Source organism: Dasypus novemcinctus, chromosome 17 (genome assembly GCF_030445035.2).
Source record: "Dasypus novemcinctus isolate mDasNov1 chromosome 17, mDasNov1.1.hap2, whole genome shotgun sequence".
In the NCBI taxonomy this organism is placed as follows: Eukaryota; Metazoa; Chordata; class Mammalia; order Cingulata; family Dasypodidae; genus Dasypus; species Dasypus novemcinctus.
Window position 1 is genome coordinate 96433487 of NC_080689.1, and position 20501 is coordinate 96453987.

At 38.8% G+C, this 20501-nt stretch overlaps 1 gene segment (V, D, J or C); it reads right to left on the reverse strand.

The window, feature by feature from the left end:
- Nucleotides 1-3745: 3745 nt before the first annotated feature.
- LOC139436729 (immunoglobulin kappa variable 3-20-like) lies at nt 3746-4353 on the reverse strand. The segment is given in 2 exon segments: nt 3746-4089; nt 4272-4353. Coding segments are annotated over 2 exon segments (426 nt in total).
- Between the last annotated feature and the right edge of the window lie 16148 nt (nt 4354-20501).

The following is a 20501-nucleotide window of genomic DNA, read 5'->3' on the forward strand; positions in this document are numbered from 1 at the left end:
GCACTTGTTTCTTGTACAGCACCATGGCTCTCTAATAGAATCCAGTTGTAACCAAACTTTCCTAGTTTAGGAGAAAGACCTGTTAGAGTTCCTCAGGATTTATGAAATTTCAGACTCCTTATCCATAGACCCTCCACACATTATTGGTTTGTGTTCTCCTAAACCAGAATATTTTTGAGAATGTTATATTATCAAAAGTACTGTCTGCTGAGGTGAAAGAGACAATAAGAGGACAAAATTAAAGAAGGCTGTGGAATTACAAAATTCTACATGCTGATAAAACTATGAACTTCAAAAAACCTTTGAAGAAAAACAAAATATGATACCTTACTTTGCCAGGCTGCTATCACAGGTACTACAGAATGCGATGGCTTGAACAGTGGGAATTAATGGGCTCACAAGTTTGAGGTTAGAAGATGTCCATATTGAGACATCAGCAATCATTGCTTTATCCCAAAAGTCATTCTGATGCTGGCTACCAGAGATCCTTGAGGTTCCTTGGCTACTCTCCCTGCCTTGCTTTCATAGCAATGTCCTCTCCTTTCTCTTCTGGTTTCTGTTGACTTCTACCTTATGGATCCTCCCTATAGCTTCTATATCTTTGAATGAAGTTATCATGCTTTTAAGAGAATCCAATGGTCTGGATTAAGGTCCCCTTCCAATCATGTCAGCCACACCTTAACTCAAATAACATTTTCAATGTCCTACCTACAATGTGCCCACACAGACAGGGATACTGACAATGATTAAGAATACATATGTAATTCAATCTATACCTGATAAGACAGAGGTCAGCTCTGCAGGGAGAGTTATAACAAACATGGGCTCAGAGGCCAGAGACCCGGGTACAGAAGCCAAAGCAGAAGTCCAGAAGGCAGAGACATGTCACCAAGGACAAGTCATAGGCCACAGAGATGACCCCAGGCAATGAAACTAACAGAACTTTAGGATTTCAAAATCGCTTGGGAGCTGTGCTTCCTTTCTTCCTTTCATCCTCTCCATTTTGGAATCAGGATGTCTGCAATATTTATACTATGCAGGCCCCACCAGGGTGTTTTGGAATCAGTGAAATTCTTTTTTTGTTACTGGTCTACAGATAGAAATTAATTTACCCCAGATTGGACCCTACTGAGAATGTAATACATACTTAATTTACCTAATTTAGATGATATAGATGGTGACTTGTGACTGTTCAGGAGATGATATTTAGATGTTTTGGGAATTGAGTTGAGGCTATAATTTGTTTGGATATTTGGGTTTGTTCAGATGAGGACAGGGTATTTTGCATATGGGATAAATGGGCATCATTAGGGTTGAAGGAAACACACTATACACTGAATACCAGCCTGAAAATAACTTGTCCTAAATCCTGGAGCCCATGCAGGCTGCCTCATATGAAACATTCATTGTACTTTGTTTTATTTGAGATGGAGAGATTATCCTGAGATTTCAGGTTAGGCCAAAATACAATCACATGTATTCCTATAAAAGAGATAAAGGATAATTTGGCAGACAAACATAAAAATGCAAGAGAGAAAAGAGCATAGAGTAATTTGAAGATGCTGGACTTGAAAGCTAGAGTAATGAAGTCTCAAAACAAAAAATTCCAGCAGCCTCCAGGTTCTGGTAGAGTCATGGAATACATGCTCCTAAAGAGCTTCCAGAAGTGTGGCCTTACAGAAGCCTTGACTGCAGCCTTGAGACACTGATTTCAATTCTCTGGCTTCCAAAAGCATGCATGATTTGACTTCTGGTATTGTGAGTTATCAAGATTTTTTTCCTCAATTTGTTAAAGCAGTCACAAAATAATTAATTTAATCATTAATAATTGATGATTAGGCGGTGGACTTAGCCCAGTGATTAGGGCATCCATCTACCACATGGAAGGTCCACGGTTCAAATCCCAGGCCTACTTGACCCATATGGAGCCGGAGCATGCACAGTGCTGATGCGTGCAAGGAGTGCCGTGCCACACAGGGGTGTCCCCCACTTAGGGGAGCCTCACACGCAAGGAGTGTGCCCCATAAGGAGAGCCACCTTGTGCAAAATATCACAGCCTTCCGAGGAGTAGCACCACACACATGGAGAGCTGACGCAGCAAGATGCTGCAACAAAAAGAGACAGATTCCTGGTGCTGCTGATAAGAATACAAGCAGACACAGTAGAACACAGAGTGAATGGATGCAGAGATCAGACAACAGTCTGGGAGAGGGTGTGAGAGGAGAGAAATAAATAAAATAAATAAATGAATAAATAAATAAAGTTTATCTAAAGTGTTCAGATTACAGCGGTTTTAAGAACCATGAATTCCTTCAGGGCCAAAGGATGGTAGAAAGGAAGTCGGCGATTGGTGAAAGAGTTCAGGACATTTCTAGAAGGGTAAAGCTCAAGAATTAGAGAGTTGCCAAGAAAGAATGAGAATAGCTGAAAGAGATGGCGAAAAGGGAAAGGGATTTATAAAAAGAGGCAGATTTTCAGTTATACTATAAATATTTGGAATTAGACTGTTCTAGTTAGCCAGGCTGAAATGGGTTGGCTTCCACAAGAGGTATTTATTAACTTGCAAGCTTACAATTTTGAGACTAAGAAAAATGTCTAAATCAAGGCATCATCAGGCAATGCTTTTTTCCAAAAGACCAACTGCCAGTGATGCTAGATTCCTCTGTCAAATGGCAAGACACATGATGGTATCTCCTTTCTTCCATAACTTTCAGGATTCATTGCTTCAGGTTCTTGCTGCCATGGCTTTCTCCTTCTTCACTTATATCTCATTCTCTTATAAAAGACTAAAGTAAAGGGACTGAGACTCACAGTGATCCAGGCATGAACTGAAGTAACCTCCTTAAAGTGTTCCAACAACAATAGGTTATACCTTAAGATTCTACTTACTGAGGTCCACACTGCTTCACAACAACAAATATGCATATATTCTATTTGAATTATTTTTTCTTTTTTAAACAGATGGAACATACAACATTGGGTAACATTGTAAAGAATAAAATTATATGTGTGTCCTTTCAAATATATGGGAACAAGATGAAGTAAACACAGACCTTATAACAATATGGACAATATTTGATTTTTGGCAAGTTTTACACTTCAACCATTTTATAAGGGAACTATAGAAATAGTGTGACAATCACAGGAATATGAAGCTCACTGGAAAAATTTATATCCAAACTGAAATCAACATATTTCATTGGCTGAGTATCATCCCTTATAACCTAAGCATTCTTCAATGAGTATAGTATATTAAGGCACCCACAATTACTATTTGATGGCAATTAAAATGAAAATAGTTATCTAAATAAAAAAACAAGTTAGAGTAGCAAATGTAATCACCTTTTGTGACACTGAAAAGAAAGACCTGTATGACAATGGGTTCCGGGAAGGAAAGAGTAAGGGAGGTAAATGACCTTCCACAGGGGAAGTTTTGAATATGAAGGATCAAGGATTTAATCTTGGAAAGGTCCAGTTTTAGAGGATGATGGGGGAGAAGAAAGAAATTGATGAATTTTTAATTATTAAGGAGATACAAGGAATATAGAATCAATGCATCAGGGTGTAAAGTTTAAAAGACCCTAGCCTAGAGGTCAATTCACCCTGTCATATGATCTGGCCAAGTGAAAAAAATATTTCTATGGTACAGTCCCCTAAAGGATGTGGTTTCTCAGACAGATGGAGGAAGCAAACATATTCAAGTCAGTTTGAGGAGGAAGCAGCTGGTGCTGCAAGACTCACTGCCCTACAGCCCTGGGGAGGAGGTTTCTGTTCGAGGCTGAAGCACTGTGGGAGGATTGCTGCTCCTTTGCTGACAGTAATAATCTCCCAGATCTTCAGGCTGGAATCTGCTTATGGTGAGAGTGAAATCTGTCCCAGACCCACTGCCACTGAATCGATCAGGGACCCCAGATGGCCGGTTGGATGCAGCATAGATGAGCAGTTTAGGAGCCTGTCCTGGTTTCTGGTGGTACCAGGCTAAGTAGTTGCTAACACTCTGACTGGCCTTGCACTTGAGGGTGACGGTCTCTCCTGCAGATGCAGCCACAGAGCCTGGAGACTGGGACATCACGATGTCCCCACTGGAACCTGCAACCAGAAAAGAACATAGAGCATACATTCAATCACAAATGCATAAAATATGTATCTAAATGTAGGTTTTCTTATTTATCATATGTATTCAGATCTGCTTTAGATGAAATGGTTTCCTCACTCTGCATGTTAAAACCATCTCCAGCTTTATAAAGATAATACTCTTCTAAACCTCTCACCTGAGGCCCAGAACACCAGCAGGATGAGCAGTTGGGAATGTGACATCATCTTGCTCACCCGTCTGATGTACTCAGGTCCCATCTCCAGGGAAACTGCATTAATAGAGCTCTGAGCAGACAACCAAGTCCCTGAGGAGCATATGCAAATCAATAGGGAGTATAAAGTCAAAGGCACCTGTGCAGTGAGTTGTAAAGATAAATAATAGATGGAGATAAAAATATCATGACCAGAGGAAATGTAACTACATGCCAGCAAAAGGCAAGATATCAACTTAACAACACAACTTTCAACACCATTCAGCATAATTCAGAAAATGAAATATTTTATACACAATTGTACTCTTTCAAATCAACTGCACCCATCTTGAAAACAAAAGGAATTTGTAATAAAATACATGCATCTGTAAGTGTAATATAAGAACTTAGTTAAATGTTATAAATATGGAGCCAAAACCTAGGTGGAATATACTCATATCATTGGATAGATTAAGATGTAGTGTACATATTGTGCATCTATCCCAGTCTATTCTAAATTTTAACATCGCAAATGAACCTCACTTAATACTTCCAAAACAAGTCCTCTGTAAGCTCTTAACACAATATTACTCGCAGAAAGAAGTTACCAATATTTACAAGTCACCCTTAGGACTATCATTTAAGTCAACCACTTTCTAAAATCACTAATGTAGGGAAACGGACTTTGGCCCAGTGGTTAGGGTGTCCGTCTACCATATGGGAGGCCCGCGGTTCAAACCCCGGGCCTCCTTGACCCGTGTGGAGCTGGCCATGCACAGTGCTGATGCGCGCAAGGAGTGCCGTGCCACACAAGAGTGTCCCCCGCGTGGGGGAGCCCCACGCGTAAGGAGTGCGCCCGTGAGGAAAGCCGCCCAGCGTGAAAAGAAAGAGCAGCCTGCCCAGGAATGGCGCCGCCCACACTTCCCGTGCCACTGACGACAACAGAAGCGGACAAAGAAACAAGACGCAGCAAATAGACACCAAGAACAGACAACCAGGGGAGGGGAGGAATTAAATAAATAAATAAATCTTTAAAAAAAAAAATCTAAAATCACTAATGTAAGGAGTAGCACACCTAAAGTGTAACACCTCCACCTAGTGGTCATAGGTAAAATGACTTCAGCTTCCAAGTTCACATAGAGCATTTCTTCATTTATTCCTACACAAAACTAATAATGCTTTTTGAATTATGCAAATAACAATGTCATGAACACTTCCAGGCATAAGACATTAAATTATGAACAAGTAGAATGATTCGTTTTACTGGGAGGTTACACAGTGAACAAGTAACTTTTCTGCAGCCATTACTAACCTGCTTCTTTGAGATTTCCTCCTCTGAGCTAAGCAGTTACTCAGGAAAGGTAGGGCCATGTGAACCTGGTCCATTTTGGGATTAACCCTCTGCATGAACACTCAGAGGTAAGAGAACATTTAGGACACTTTAACAATTATATGGATAAAAATTCTGCCACTGTCATGAGTATAACTTTTCCTACAGACTTTTTCCAAAGCTCCTGAGGTTTTCCATGATGTAGAATGTCCCAAGGCATGTATAGTTCTAATTGTAATTATTAAGTTCATTTTCTGTACTTTGTCTCCTTATGAGCACTTTACCTTAGGAGAGGGTCCCCTCCCAGCATTGAGGAATAGCACTGCAGATGCCCACATCATCAGGGAAGGCATTCCTTCCATCAACAATCTGCCCTGTTCTTAGAACAGCAAAGTATCTGTGTTTAGAAGATGTTAATAATTCAGGTTTGTTCTTTACACCCATGTATTTTTTCCTCCTCTTCCATGAAGTTGCATTTAATAAACATTCTTAAGTTTACTTATTTTCCTTGAATTTGTACTCCTTAATTGATAGGTTTCCTGCATCAGTGGAATATAATTTTCTTCCATTCTTATACACAGACAAAAATTTAAAGTCACCATGGATGACAGGATGATAAAACAGGATGTGTCATGTGAAGTGTAACTGGCCCAGAGGGGTCCACGTGAAATGTGAAGTAAGGAAATATTGTCTTCAAGTAGGGAACAGTTGGCCTAATGTGTGAATAGAGAAGGGGGCTGTTCTTCAAAGCCCAGGGAAGAGCACTTCAGAAAATGAACAGGACTTGGGAAAAGATGGTCCTGGGTATTTAAGAAAGACTAAAGAAACAGAGTGTGAAAGCAGAATGGGCATGATCCAAGGGGAACATTAATTCGATGAAATGTTCGAAGCTTAGATTATGTACTATTAGAATCCCTGGAACAAGAGTTAGAATTAAATTTTCATTTTATCAGGTTCTTCTGGGTCATTTTACAAGCAATCACACTCCAAAGATGCAGACACAGTGGAAGTAACTAACAATTCTGTGCAGCTGGGAAACTAGCTTTACTGTCATACAATGATTTTAAAAAGTGAAATTTCTAAATGCTCCCCCAATGCCAAAGATCCGATTTAGGCCCAATCAATCTTTGGTAAATGATTTAAAAAGAACACATTTTGTTAAGTAGAATTCTGAAAAAGCCTGGGACCTCCTGCCCGTGGTATATACACACCTTCTCTCAGTTTTTGAAACACTGTTCAGGTGCTGCTGTGACATGATTTTACAGATATCATTAAAGCTATTGACTTTAAGAAGGGGGGTCTGTTAAATCTTGCTATACTGGTCAGAGAGAAAGAGCTCAGGGAAATTCATAAATAACTAGTATTTGAAATGGAAGAATACATCTGAAGTTGGTTGTGGAGGTCAGGGGGCCATGTGTCAAGGAATGTGGGCAGGCTCTAGTAGGAGAGAGCGGACATCCAGCAAGGACATGGGATCTCAGCACTGCCACCTGAGAAACTGATTCTGCCAAACCCCATGAGCTTGGAAGAGAACTCTGTACTCTGCACAGAAGGCAGCCCAATTAACCATGTAGGAACCTGAGAAGAGAATCATCAACACTGGACCCAGACTACTGATCGAAAATCTCTGACCTAATAAATTGCTAATTTGTTATGGAATGAGAAAAGTGATAAATAGATAGATATAGGTATATATATATATATTAAAATGAACCATGTGATAAAAGAAATATCATAACTCCTGATACAAGAATTATCATCCCATTTAGCCCACAGTTGAATGATGCTGACACATGTCTCTTCTCATGAAATGTGCTCTGCTTTATGCCCCTTTTATCAACAGATGATTTCCTGATGTTTACCACATCCACAGGGTCAGAGCTAAATACTGTGCTATGAAAATACAGGTAAGAGCAGAACTAGGTTTGAAGGTGATCAGGATCTGTCCCCTCTGGTTTCCATGGCCATGTTCTCTGACAACTGAAGAAATTCTAGACAGGGCTGTTGGTAAGAGGGCAGTGAACTGGGGTCATCCCAGGTAGACCTGAACCTAGCTACTGTCTTCACATTTGCTTAAAAGTCTGGAATCTTTCAGATTCTTAAAAGTGGATGACTTGTTCCTTCTACATGGGACAATGTGGGAATGTAGCATTTGGTCTTGATCTAAGAGATAAATGTCTTATACTTCTATTTATTTAGAATTTACAGTTCTACATGTTTTATTTAATTTTCTATACTCCTGTTGTTCAAATGACCAAAAAATATCAATTAATTATACATAAAATCAACTTAGCAAGAACATTTTCTGGGCACAGCTCACCCTACCCAATGATCTTACCAGGGTGCAGTCAAGCTAAGTGCTGCTGTTGCAGACATGAAATCAGGCTGATCGATATATGAGGCATGAATCACATGCAGCCAGACCTAGCCTGCTTCATGGTTCTCAAACAATTCTACAGTATCAATGGAATTTTTATTCCCCAGTGTAGAATCAGGGCCCCAGTGAATGTGCCCAATGGGTTTGGGCATGAATGGATGAACGTAATGTGTTAGCAAATTCTTAATATGAAGGCAAAATTAATCTTTAAACTTGAAATGATGAGGCTTGTTGCCAAATGCATAGAATATTAATGTACAGAATAAAATATTATGCTATTCCCTTAAAATGGGAGAAATGCATTAGCAGTGAGCAAGACATTTTCAGTAAAAGTCACATGATATTCCTGCAACAGATTCATGGAAAACAAATGCATGTGGTTTCTTAGATTGGAATTTGGAAGCGGGACAGTATAGCAGTAAAAAATTAGATATATCAGAATGAAGTCTGGAGTATAGTTACTAAATTTGTAACAATGTAAGTATCTTAGTTTGACCAATTTACCATGATTACGTATGATGGTAACAGGGGAAGTGGGAAAGGGCATGTGGGAACCCTCTGGACAACTTCTACAACTTATATAGGAGACAAATCTTTGTGCTGTCCATGTGCCAGCTTAACTGATTATCTCAACAGTTACCAACACCTACTTTCGAGTTCATTGGACTCACCCAGGACAACTAACAAGGAGATGATGATGGACAATGGACATTTCAAGAAACAAAGAGAGTCTGCACCTGGGAACAAGATAGTCCCATCCATCTGCCCCATGAGATCTAATCCCACTCTCACTTGGAGGCAGAGTGGGCTTCACCATTGAAGAATCCTCAGGATTGGAGAATGAATGATGGACTAGAGTAGACTTACTGTTGTTCTACTATAGACGTGATTCTAGCAATGGAAGAAATGTTCTCATTGGTATGGAGGCCCTGGGCACAGGAGTTTCTGAGAAGAGGGAGAGGGGAAAACAGGTGTCCTATGTGGGCATTTTCAGGATGTGGGAATCATCCTGAATGACATTGTAAAGACAGATACAGGCCATTGTATATCTTGTCATAATTTACAAAATTGGTCAGGAGATAGTATAAATTACAATGTAAACTAAAATCCATGCCATGTGGCAATATTCCAAAATATGTTCATCAATGATAAGAAATGTACCACAAAAATTAAGGATTTTGTTAATATGGGAAAGTGTGGAAGTGATTGGGTGCAATATTTTTATGTAAAATTTATGTAATACAAATATTTTTAAAACTTTTTTAAAGTATAAAAAAAGAAATTGACATATTTTAAAAAAGAAAAATATTCACTAATTTTTGTTGTGAGCATTCATTTTTCTTTTTTTATTGATGCCTAAAAGTTTTTTGAGAACAAAAAGCTGGAGGAAAACAATAAAATAGTTTCAATGGACCCCATACACTAAATGACAAAGCCACTTTAGCAAGAGAATTTACATTACCCTTTATTACTTCCATGGCAGGACTCCTGTGCCTCTTCTCCAGCAAATATTTTAAATTTGATTAACGTATAAGCTCCCATGTTTGCCACTATTTACACCAAGTCCAACTTGGTATCTTCATGCATCAAGGTAGACAGCACAGAGCCAGGGAGGGTACCCAAGGGAATGGGGATTTTGAGATGCATCAAATATATTTCATCCAATATCTTCTGAGACTAGATGGAGTTATCTTTCCCAGGATGATAAGGAAATGGTGAGGAACACAAGAAAGGTTGATTCAGGTCTCTTTCAGACTTAACAAGGAAGAGACAGCTCTCTTCTCTGCACTGGGATCTCATTAACTAAGACCAGAGCAGAAGCTAGAAGGAAAAACATAAACAAACAATTACTAAAACCACAATGATTTTTTTAATTGTAGCTATTAATGACACTTACTGGTAATAAAAAATCTGGAACAAATGTTAAACAGGAAAATACACTACAACAGTTGATATAAAGATAGACTTTTTCAGGCATTCTTGAAGAGAGAAGGTTGAGAAATTGACATAAGAACTCAGTCTCTGAAAGTTGTCTAAATACATAACCAACTAATATCATCTCGGCAACTCAAATTAGCTGAATATCAGAATCAGGTGTCAAAATGTTTGGAAATATGAATCTTGAGGCACATTTGGATAAACTCATCAGAATTTCCAGAACTGGAGTTTGCAAATCTGTTCTGAGCAAAGTCCCTGAATTTGTAGCCTGTCTGCACAAGTTCATGAATTGGCATTTAGAAACTAATGCTGCAACATCAGCTCTCCCAATGACACTGAGGACAAAATTAAATGTTTTTAGCAAGATTTTATGGAGATTGAGATAAATAGAGCATAACATGATAATCATATTTATCTTAAAAGTAAAGAAATGACAACCTGGTTAAGGATTGAAAAATGGAGATGTGATTTTGAAATTAAAGATCAATCTCTGACTATACTGTGGTCTTGGCAAAAGGAGAATGTGCAGAGTATTCAAGAGAAGAAAAGGCAAAAAAATAGGTTACATCAGAACCTAGAGGTTTCTGAGATATGAGGATATATCTTTATAATGATAAAGACTCAGTGTGGGCAGCGGCGGGCCTCCGGGAGGGTCGGCGCGGTTGGCCGGGTGGGCTCTCCGGACGGGGGCTGCCTTGCGGTCGAAGGAGAGGAGGGGGTTCAGCACGAAGCCGTTGGGCCCTCGCTCTCTCCACTCAGGCACGGGGGATGCACGGTGCAAGCAAGAACACCACGGAGACAAGGTCTAGGCACAAGTCTACTTTATGGTTGAAGGGGACATGGTTTTATAGGGTCTAGGGATACGTAAAGGGACTTGATTGGTGCCGGCGGGTGCTGTTGCTTGCGTAGGCGGTTACTGGACAGTAGGCGGTTACTGGACAGTAGGCGGTTACTGGACAGTAAGCTGGCTAAGAGGTTAGGAGCAAGGGAGGGGAAGGGGAAAGTGTGGGCTGTCTAGATAATGGCTAGGCGGAAGACGGAGAAGGGGAGAAGGAGGGGCAGCGCCGGCTGCCAATACTGGGCGGGAAGGAGACGGGGACAACTCAGGACACAATACTCTGAGAAGGAACAGCCACCTGTAGTTTCTGAAAATGAAGACAATGCCCAAATATGGTCTTAGTGCCAGGCACTTCTCAAATATTTTACAAAAATAGACTCACTGAACCTCACAACAATCCTAAAAAACATGAAACAGTTTTTATATACTTGTACCACACAGTAGTAAAGTAGCTTCAATTTCTAGGACTAGGAAGTGCCTGAACTATAAGTATAAACTTCACACTTTAGGGATCAAGGTCCTAGAGAAATCTGTACTCATTTATTGATAGGTATATTTACAAAATAGAGTGGTTCTTAGTAGGCATATGAAAGAAAGAGATGATTGCCAACTTCTGTGTATTGCTTTCTTTTTTTAAAATAAATCAATTTAATGGGTAGATATCAATAAAGCATTAATCCACACGAAGTGTAAAATCAAACTTATTTAGTATAAATTCTATTTAGCCTGATTTTTGCATATTGATCCTGTACCCTAACACTCTACTGAAATCCTTTATTACCTCTAGCTAGGAATAAATAAATATTCATGATCGTTATAGATTTCATTTCTGTAACTGGTCACATGGTCAAAATACATATTCATCACTACATTCTTCCACTACCTATTCCATATTCCCTTCACCCTCACCCAGCACCTCAGTTGGCTGTGTTTCTTTGCCTGGTAGAATGATTCAAGCCTTCATTCCTGAAGATTCTGGGCCATTGATAGTCATTCCTGGGTTGACTTGATGCAGTTTTCCATTGACTTTGGTCACAGAGCACAGTCATACTAGAAGGTTCCCAAGGTCATCTGCATCCCAGACAAACTCTTACTTACCACCATTGAGTAGTAGCAGTCCTTTTCCTCTTGATAGGATCAATCACCCCAGCCAGTACAGTAATTCCCTTCTTTCTCTTTTGATTCAGAGGCACGAAAAGACCAAAGTGGGTAGGCTGCAGGCTTACCATCAAGATCAATGGAATCGTGTTGTGTTTCCTGGTGAAAGCCCTCCTCCTTTGGGACTAAGACCTGAAGACTAGTTGGGCTTAAGGTTGCAGGGACAGGAAATAAAAACTTTCCTGGTAGAATACTGGGGTAATAGTGGGTGGTGCCACTTGCATTTCCACCGCTTGATTCCAGGATTGTGAATTCCAGCTAGTGGAGAAATAGCACCATAGCGTGAATGCTGATTTAGAGCATACAAAGCTTCCTGAAAACATTGCCTTAGCCCTGCAGGTACTGTCACCTAGTTGACAAGGTAGGGGAGCCCTCATAGGATCAATACACTGAGATGGAAGAACCCTGTATTTTGTTGGGTTTATCTCCCACCCTCTCTCATCCAAAAGTCAGGTTATTCATTAACAGCCATTATTATGATCCTAGTACAAAAAAAGAGTACCAGGACTATATGAGATTGCAACTAGTATTTCTTTAATAATTATATGAATGAAAAGTTAAAGAAATAAAGGGCATAGATAAATTCTGTCAACTTTATTCACAAGTAAAACAGAATTCTAAGCAAAAAACTAATGAGTAATTTTAGATTTTTTTTTGCTATTTCATAAATTAGGAGAAATGAAAATAGGTTAGCATAGCCATAAATATTCAAGGGGAAATAAATTTTGATACAGAGTAATCCTACCAAATATGAAAAATATTTTAGGAATTAGTGCTCTTGGACGCACACAACAGAAATGGAGTGGGTTTTGCTGACAAAAATGAAAGAATAAAATGAATATCATGTGACTTGCAGATCTGATCACAAGCTGGGGCAGCATAGGAAATGTGTTGGACGTTAGATGGCAATAACACAGTCTGGAACATCACAAAAAGAGAAAGACATGATCCCACTCCTACCACAGATGGATGGTGGACACTCCTGATGGCAACTTCAGTGCTGGATGCCAGTCATGAGTCATTGGAGGTTGAAGACATCTACTACTGCCATCATGGCAGAGGATTCAGTCTGACATATTTTAGACTCAGAGATGCATATTAGAAAAATTTCTACATGCTATGTCCAAATCATGTGAATCTAGCAAATATAAAATATTACTAAGTGCAATTACTGTTTTCCAACTTAGTGTTATTAGAGAATCCATGACAAGATACAACCTCTTTCTGTATATAAATATATAAGAAAGGAGATATATAAAACAAGCAAATGGGAGCAGAGTAAGGAGCTCCTAGAGTCAGCTTGTGCTACAGGGCAGTTAGTAATCATCCAGAGCTATCTGAAGCATCTGTCTGGTGTCCCCAGGAGACAGGAAGGTCATCCTGCAACATCGTTGAAAGATTGGAAGGAGAATACTCCCCATCTGCAGAGAAAATGTGTGAGTAGGGCACTCCACATCCCAGAGACTGGTACCCAATTTCCACTGGCTGCATGTGCTGCCTAAGGAATGATGCAAAGGCTGAAATTGGAAGCTCCACTTCCCAAAAATGGAGAAGGAAGAGATGGTTAAGCAGCAACTTAAGATACTGATCAATATATCCGGTGGGCTATCTCATAACCCAAAGAAGAGCTGAAGTTTGAAACTGTCCAAGACTGAGAGTGGCCAGTAGCAGCATTTTAACTCCACCTCTGGCACACGGGGAACAGAATGGACTGAAAATCACAGTGCTGGTAGGGACCAGCTTCTTTTCATCCTGACCGAATTGCAGTCCTAACATAAACCCCATCCCCACCTCTGGCAGGGATGTAACTGGAAAGGCATGCACCAGCCTATCCAGGAAACTATAGGGCCACACCGAGGAGGCTGGTGATCATCCTACTTCGCCATGCAGGCCACCTCAGGACCTATCCTGTGGCTGGAATTTGTATCTCCATTTCCCAAAAACAGGGAGGAAGAGATGGTTGACCACTGATTTCAGCTACTGATTAATAAACTTGGATGGCTAGAGTATAACTCTAAAATTAGCTAAAGTTTTAAAATGTCCAAGTCACAGAGTGAATGGTAGCCACCATTTTGACTATGCACACAGCAGGAGGACAAGCAGGCTCACTGAAAATCACCATGATTGTAAGGACAGGTATCTTTCATCCAGGTTGGCCTGCAGCCCAAACCTAGGAAGCTGGCAGGCCCTGCAATAGTCTTTCTAGGAAAATGACGGTGCATTTGGCTAGCACTAACAGAATAGCATGATATGTATGGGACAACTGCGGTCATCTTGGACTTGTAATGCATAGATTGCTCCCCACACCTGTAGCTCCATCCCAGTCCCAGGAAGGGGAGAAAGGCACTTGAAGCTTCATAAGTCTCTCTGGGCAACCATAGTCTAGATCCACACAAATTGGATTATTACACACAGAAGTAGCTTGGTCTGAACACCTGGCAAAAGAAATGTGGAAGAAATTTCATCAGTCCATGGGGCACTGAGGGCAGCTTGAGCCTCCACAGCTCACAACACCAACTACTTCCTTGGCTCCTACTACACAACCAGCAAGGGAGAAAGGGCAAGAAAGCCCTAAACTAAAAAGCAAAACTGCACCCAGAGTGAATAATCTAGGAAGACAGACATCGAGGCACCAATAAAAAATTTTCTTTCCACACCAAGAAACAGGAACCCATGACCCAGATAAAAGAGCAAGATAGGTCTCCAGATGGCATAAAGGAGTTGAAACAACTAATCATAGATTTTCAAACAAATCTCCTTAATAAATTCATTGAGATGGCTAAAGGAATTATGGATATTAAGGAGACATTGATGAGCACAAAGAAGAATTTAAAAGCATACATAAAAAAATAGCAGATCTTATTGAAATGAAAGACACAATAAATGAAATTTAAAATACACTGGAGTCATATAATAGCAGATTTGAGGAAGCAGAATAAAGGATTTGTGAGCTTGAAGAAATGGCCTCTGAAAGTGAACAAAGGAACAGATGAAGAAGAGAAGGGAAAAAACTGTACAGTGTCTCATGGAAATAAATGACAGCAAGAGACATGCAAACACATTTTTCATGGTTGTCCCAGACAGAGAAGACAAGGGGAAGGGGGCAGAAGGAATATTTGAAGACATAATGGTAGAAAATATCCCAACCCTACTGAAGGACAGAGATTTTCATATCAAGAAGCACAACGTACTCCCATCCAAATAAACCAAGAGACCAGCATTGCAGGAAATACTAAAGGGTGTGCTACAGCCTGAAAACAAAAGATTGGATAGAAAGACCTGGAAGACCATAAAGAAAGGAAGATCATATCAATAAAAGTATCTAAAAGTATCAGAAGAGTGGTGAAAATAATAAAAGAGAGTAAAAAAAAAATATTCAGGAATAAACTTAACCAATGATATAAAACACTTGTATCCAGAAAAATACAACTAATTGGTAAAAGACATCAGAAAGACTTAAATAATTGGAAGAACATTCCATACTCATAGTTTAGAAGACCAAATATCATTAAGATGCCAATTCTACTCAAATTGATATGCAGATTCAATACAATCCAGATAAAAATTCCACCAGAGTTTCTAAGTAAATGGAAAACATGAGTATAAATTTTATGTGGAAGGTTGAGTGGTTCTGAATAGGCAGAAGTGTCCTAAAATGAAAAACAAACTTGGAGAACTCTCATTTCCAGAATTTAATTTGCATTAACTAGCTACCTTGGTAAAAACAACACTCTAATATCATAAAGGCAGACACATAGAACAACGAAACCAAATTGATGGTTCAGAAACAGACACTCACATCTATGGTCAAATGATTTTGATTAATGTGTCAAACATAATCACCTCTGGCAGAACAGTCCATTCAACAAATGGTGCTGAAAGAACTGGATATCCATACCCAAAAGAAGAAAAGAGGACCCATTTCTCACACCTTATCCAAAATTTTACTGAAAATGGACCAAAAGCCTAAATATAAAAGCAAGAAACCTATTGCTTCTAGAAGAAATTGTAGAAAATATCTTCAAGACCTAGTAGTAGCTGGTGATTTCTTAAAGGAGATAAGAGGATGACTGAGATGGGCTACTGATGTTTAATGTATGTACAAGTTTTAGTTAACTTTACTGTAAAATTGTGGAAATATATAGACTTGATGGTAACACATTTAGTGAGTAAGAGCTGGTTTATAAATCGGATTGTGGCTGAAAATGGTAGTCTAGGGATGTAAACACCAATTGAAAGAAAGCTAGAGAATAATCTAGGGAATGAATACCACAATAAACCCAGAAGCGGAAGAGAATTGTGGTTGATGGTACAGAGACAAGAGTGTCCTTGGTGAGCTAGAGCAGGTGTACATCATTATTACAGGGTAGTGGGAATGTGGAGAAGCATGGGAAAAATACAACTGAAGTGACTAATGGACCCTGGCTAATAGTAATAATGTAATATCCATGCATCTATGCCAAAGATGCACTGTGTTGATAATGGGGGAGAATGGAAAAGGTGTGCCAAATATATGCTAAGGGCCTTATAATAATCTGATGATACTATCTCATAATCTCTGAAAAATGTTCCTCCATAGTGTGGTGTGTTGATAGAGGGGTGTTGTTTGGGAATTCTTCACATGTGGGTGATTGTTTTGTAAGCTTACAACTTCTGTCATAAAAATATATTTTAAAAAATTGTATTAGGGTACATTAAGGGAAAATACACCAAGTTTAAGATAAGGACTATAGTTAGTAAGATTTTAGCAATATTCTTTCATAATTTATAATAAATATCTCAAAACAATGCAAGGTATTATTGGTGGTTGATATATGGGACCCCTGTATGATGTTATGCATGTTTGCTTGTAAGTTGCCAATTTGTACTATATGTTTATTATCCATGCATGCTCATGTATAAATGATATAAAAATAATAATAGGGTGGTTTTTGGAAAAATACTTTGGTTAGCAAGAATATTTTGAAGTTACTCTTTAATCATTAGTTAAAAATGTTTCATAACAATGCAAGGTATTGTTGGTAGGTTGAGTTAGGAGAGACCTCTATGAGGTTATGTATGTTTGAGTTGTAAGTGCACAACTGTTACTATACACTTATTATTTATGTATGTGTGTTTATGACTGATATACTTCAATAAATTTAAATATATATGTATGTATATACATATACATGTGTATCTATATACATATACATATATAGAGAGAAACCAGCTTACAAGGTTTTTTTTAAGATTTATTTATTTATTCTCTCTCCTCCCCCCCCCCCAAGTTGTCTGTTCTCTGTGTCCATTTGTTGCATGTTCTTCTTTGTCCACTTCTGTTGCTGTCAGTGGCACTGGGAATCTGTGTTTCTTTTTTTGTTGCATCATCTTGCTGTGTCAGCTCTCCATGTGTGTGCCACCATTCCTGGGCAGGCTGCACTTTCTTTCATGCTGGGCGGCTTTGCTTACAAGGCTTCAATCCCTAACACTGTGCTCTGAGAATTTTACCTTCATCTTCACTGGTTCATTGCAGGAACCTCCCTTAGCCAAGATACATTTTGGAGCAGCTTTGTTGGTCTGAGTCTCACATATGGAACCTTTTATCTGAGGTATATGGCCAGAGAAACAACAATTAGGGATAAGTTAAAAATTACTCAGGCTCCTATTCTACAGTGATCTTAATTCAGATTTTTTACAAACATGAAACTTTCCTAGTACATGATCCTCCTATTCAGGTATATCTAATACACTAAATGGGATATGACTCAAATGCTACCAGCAACACAAGCTTCTCTACCTAACACAGTTAGGGACTGTTTTTGCTTGATGATTTTTCCTATCATGAGCAGAACAACATCTCTGGATCAGTCCCCTGTCATTTCCTCACAACATTAAGACTTGGATCAAATCATTCCTTCTCAGTGGAGACTTCCATGACATTCAATGTGTCCAATTTTTTACCTCCTCCATGTTCCATGCTTATGAGCATGTGCCTTTACAACTTTTCCTACAAAGAGGTACAGAGCATTTGCTTTCCTCTTAAATGTGAGCTTGTCTTGGGAATTCCATTAATCAAAACAAGGCAGCCATAGGAAATTGCTCTGATTCTAGGTTTCAAAAAACAAAGAAAGGCAACAAGATGATGACACCATTTCAGAACCTCAGGCTCCTGCCCCACTGTGTTTCAGATGAGAGAAGGTGTACAAACTTGAACATGGTATTTTCCTTCCAAGGTCATCCTCCTGTTCAGATATGAAGTCCATCATATTAAAATAGGATATGAAATAAATGGTGCAGTCATCTATAAAAGTAAAATCAAATGTGAAAAAAAGAAAATTTGATTTTCCCTCATACAAGAAGGTAGATGCCTTTACTCTCCTCCTTTTCCTTAGTGCACCTATTTTAGAAAAATTCAGATTTTAAATGAGTTCTCTGTCCTTTTCAGAGGTATTTATATTTTTTGTTTGTTTTCATTTTTTATTTTTTATTTATTTTTAATTGGCTTTTTAATAAAGATATATAGATCTCTAACAGTGTTACATTAAAAAATATAAGAGAGGGAAGTGAACTTGGCCCAGTGGTTGGGGCATCCATCTGCCAAATGGGAGGTCCGCGGTTCAAACCCTGGGCCTCCTTGACCCATGTGGAGCTGGCCCATGCACAATGCTGATGCACACGAGGAGTGCCCTGCCACCAAAGGGTGTCCCCCACGTAGGAGAGCCCAACGCTCAAGGAGTGCAATCCAGCACGAAAGAAAGTGCAGCCTGCCCAGGATTGGTGACACACACGGAGAGATGACGCAGCAAGATGATGCAACTAAAAGAAACACAGATTCCCGTGCCGCTGACAACAACAGAAGAGGACAAAGAAGACGCAGCAAATAGACACAGAGAACAGACAACCAGAGTGGGGGGGGGGGAAGGGGAGAGAAATAAATAAATAAATCTTTAAAAATATAGATATATAAGAGGTTCCCATATACTCCACATTCCACCCCACCCCACTATTCAAAGGTATATATTTTTAAAAGATAAATACTTGCATAGTATACTGATCTGTTTTCTTTTATTAGACACTATATATGTACTCTTGAGATTCTTGACACTCTATTAGAGAATGAAGCAGGACACACCATGATGGAAATTTAATATGTTCTTTTTTATTTTGTGGGTCTCCACCCAGTAAAATGATACTCTAGGACAAGATGAACACATTCATGTGAAACTATGAACCTTATTCTTGGAAGGCTGAAACTTAGTGGTTACCAAAGGTTCCAAGGGGACAGAGAGGGAAGAATAGGGACATAGGGCATATTGAGATCACTTAAATTGTTCTGCATTACCTTTCAATGATGGATGCATTATGATACATTATGTCAAAACCCATAAAATAGTGCAATGCAAAGTGTAAACCATAATGGAGACCATTGTCCATGGATAGTAGCAAAGCTTCAATATGTGTTCATCAACTGTAACAAATGGACCATACTCATGTCACATATTATTAATAGGTTAAAATGTGAGATGAGGGGGAGATAGGGTGTATAGGAAGCCCCTATATTTTCTATGTGACTTTTCTGTGACAAAGCTTCTTTGAAAGTGAAATGTTAAACACAAATAAGACACTGAGGGAACATACAGAAGAAATTATCAATATTCATAAAAGATATACAGTGATGAAAGGTACAATACAAAAAAAATTTGGTTTTAATTTTGAGAGGAGTTTTGGATTACATAACAGATACTACTATGGCAGGGAAGGATAACTGGTGCAATTATCATGTGGTTCAAATTTGTGACTGAAGTGTAAACTACAATGTAAGCTATAGACTATGGTTAATAGCAATGTTTCAATATTTGTTAATCATTTGCAACAAGTATACTACACCAATGAAAGTTTGTTAATGGGGGAAAGTATGAGGGTTGGAATATATAGGATTCCCTCATATTTTTTATGTTAGTTTTATGTAATCTAAAACTTCTATAAAAATAGAAGGAATATCTTTCTCAATCACCTGGGAACCATCTCGTAAAAATGGAATCATCAGGAAGATAATGTCCTTCTCTCCCACTTTCTGTGGGAGAGTAGGTGCAAAACATAAATGGACACCTAGATCCAGGTTGAAAAACTACCTTATGCATTAAAAATATGAGAATTTTGTATTTCTCTTTAGGTTTCCTTGGAAAAAGGCAATTAACTAAGCCAGAGTCTCACCTCAATTGCCAGATGTGTTTAAGATGAACTATTTGTGATGAATGGAGCTGTCAATTTTCTTACTGGAGAACCAGTTATCATTTATCTTGAGAACATGTGTATAAGGAGTTGTTTCCCTACCAAGATCTAAAAAGGTGGTATTTTTTTTCTTTCTTTGCAGCCTGTTTAGATTATTGTCGGGATGTGCATCACTTTTCTATTTTAATTTATTAATCAAACTGTTTCCTTTCTCATCTACCTCTTTGGAATAGTTTCATGATTGGCCGGATTTTTTGTTTTGAATTATATTTTCCCCAAGTCTGATGACATGGATTGAATTAGCTGGGAAACTACTGAATTAAGCAGATAATTTACAAGACAGCTGAGAAAGAAGCAGTC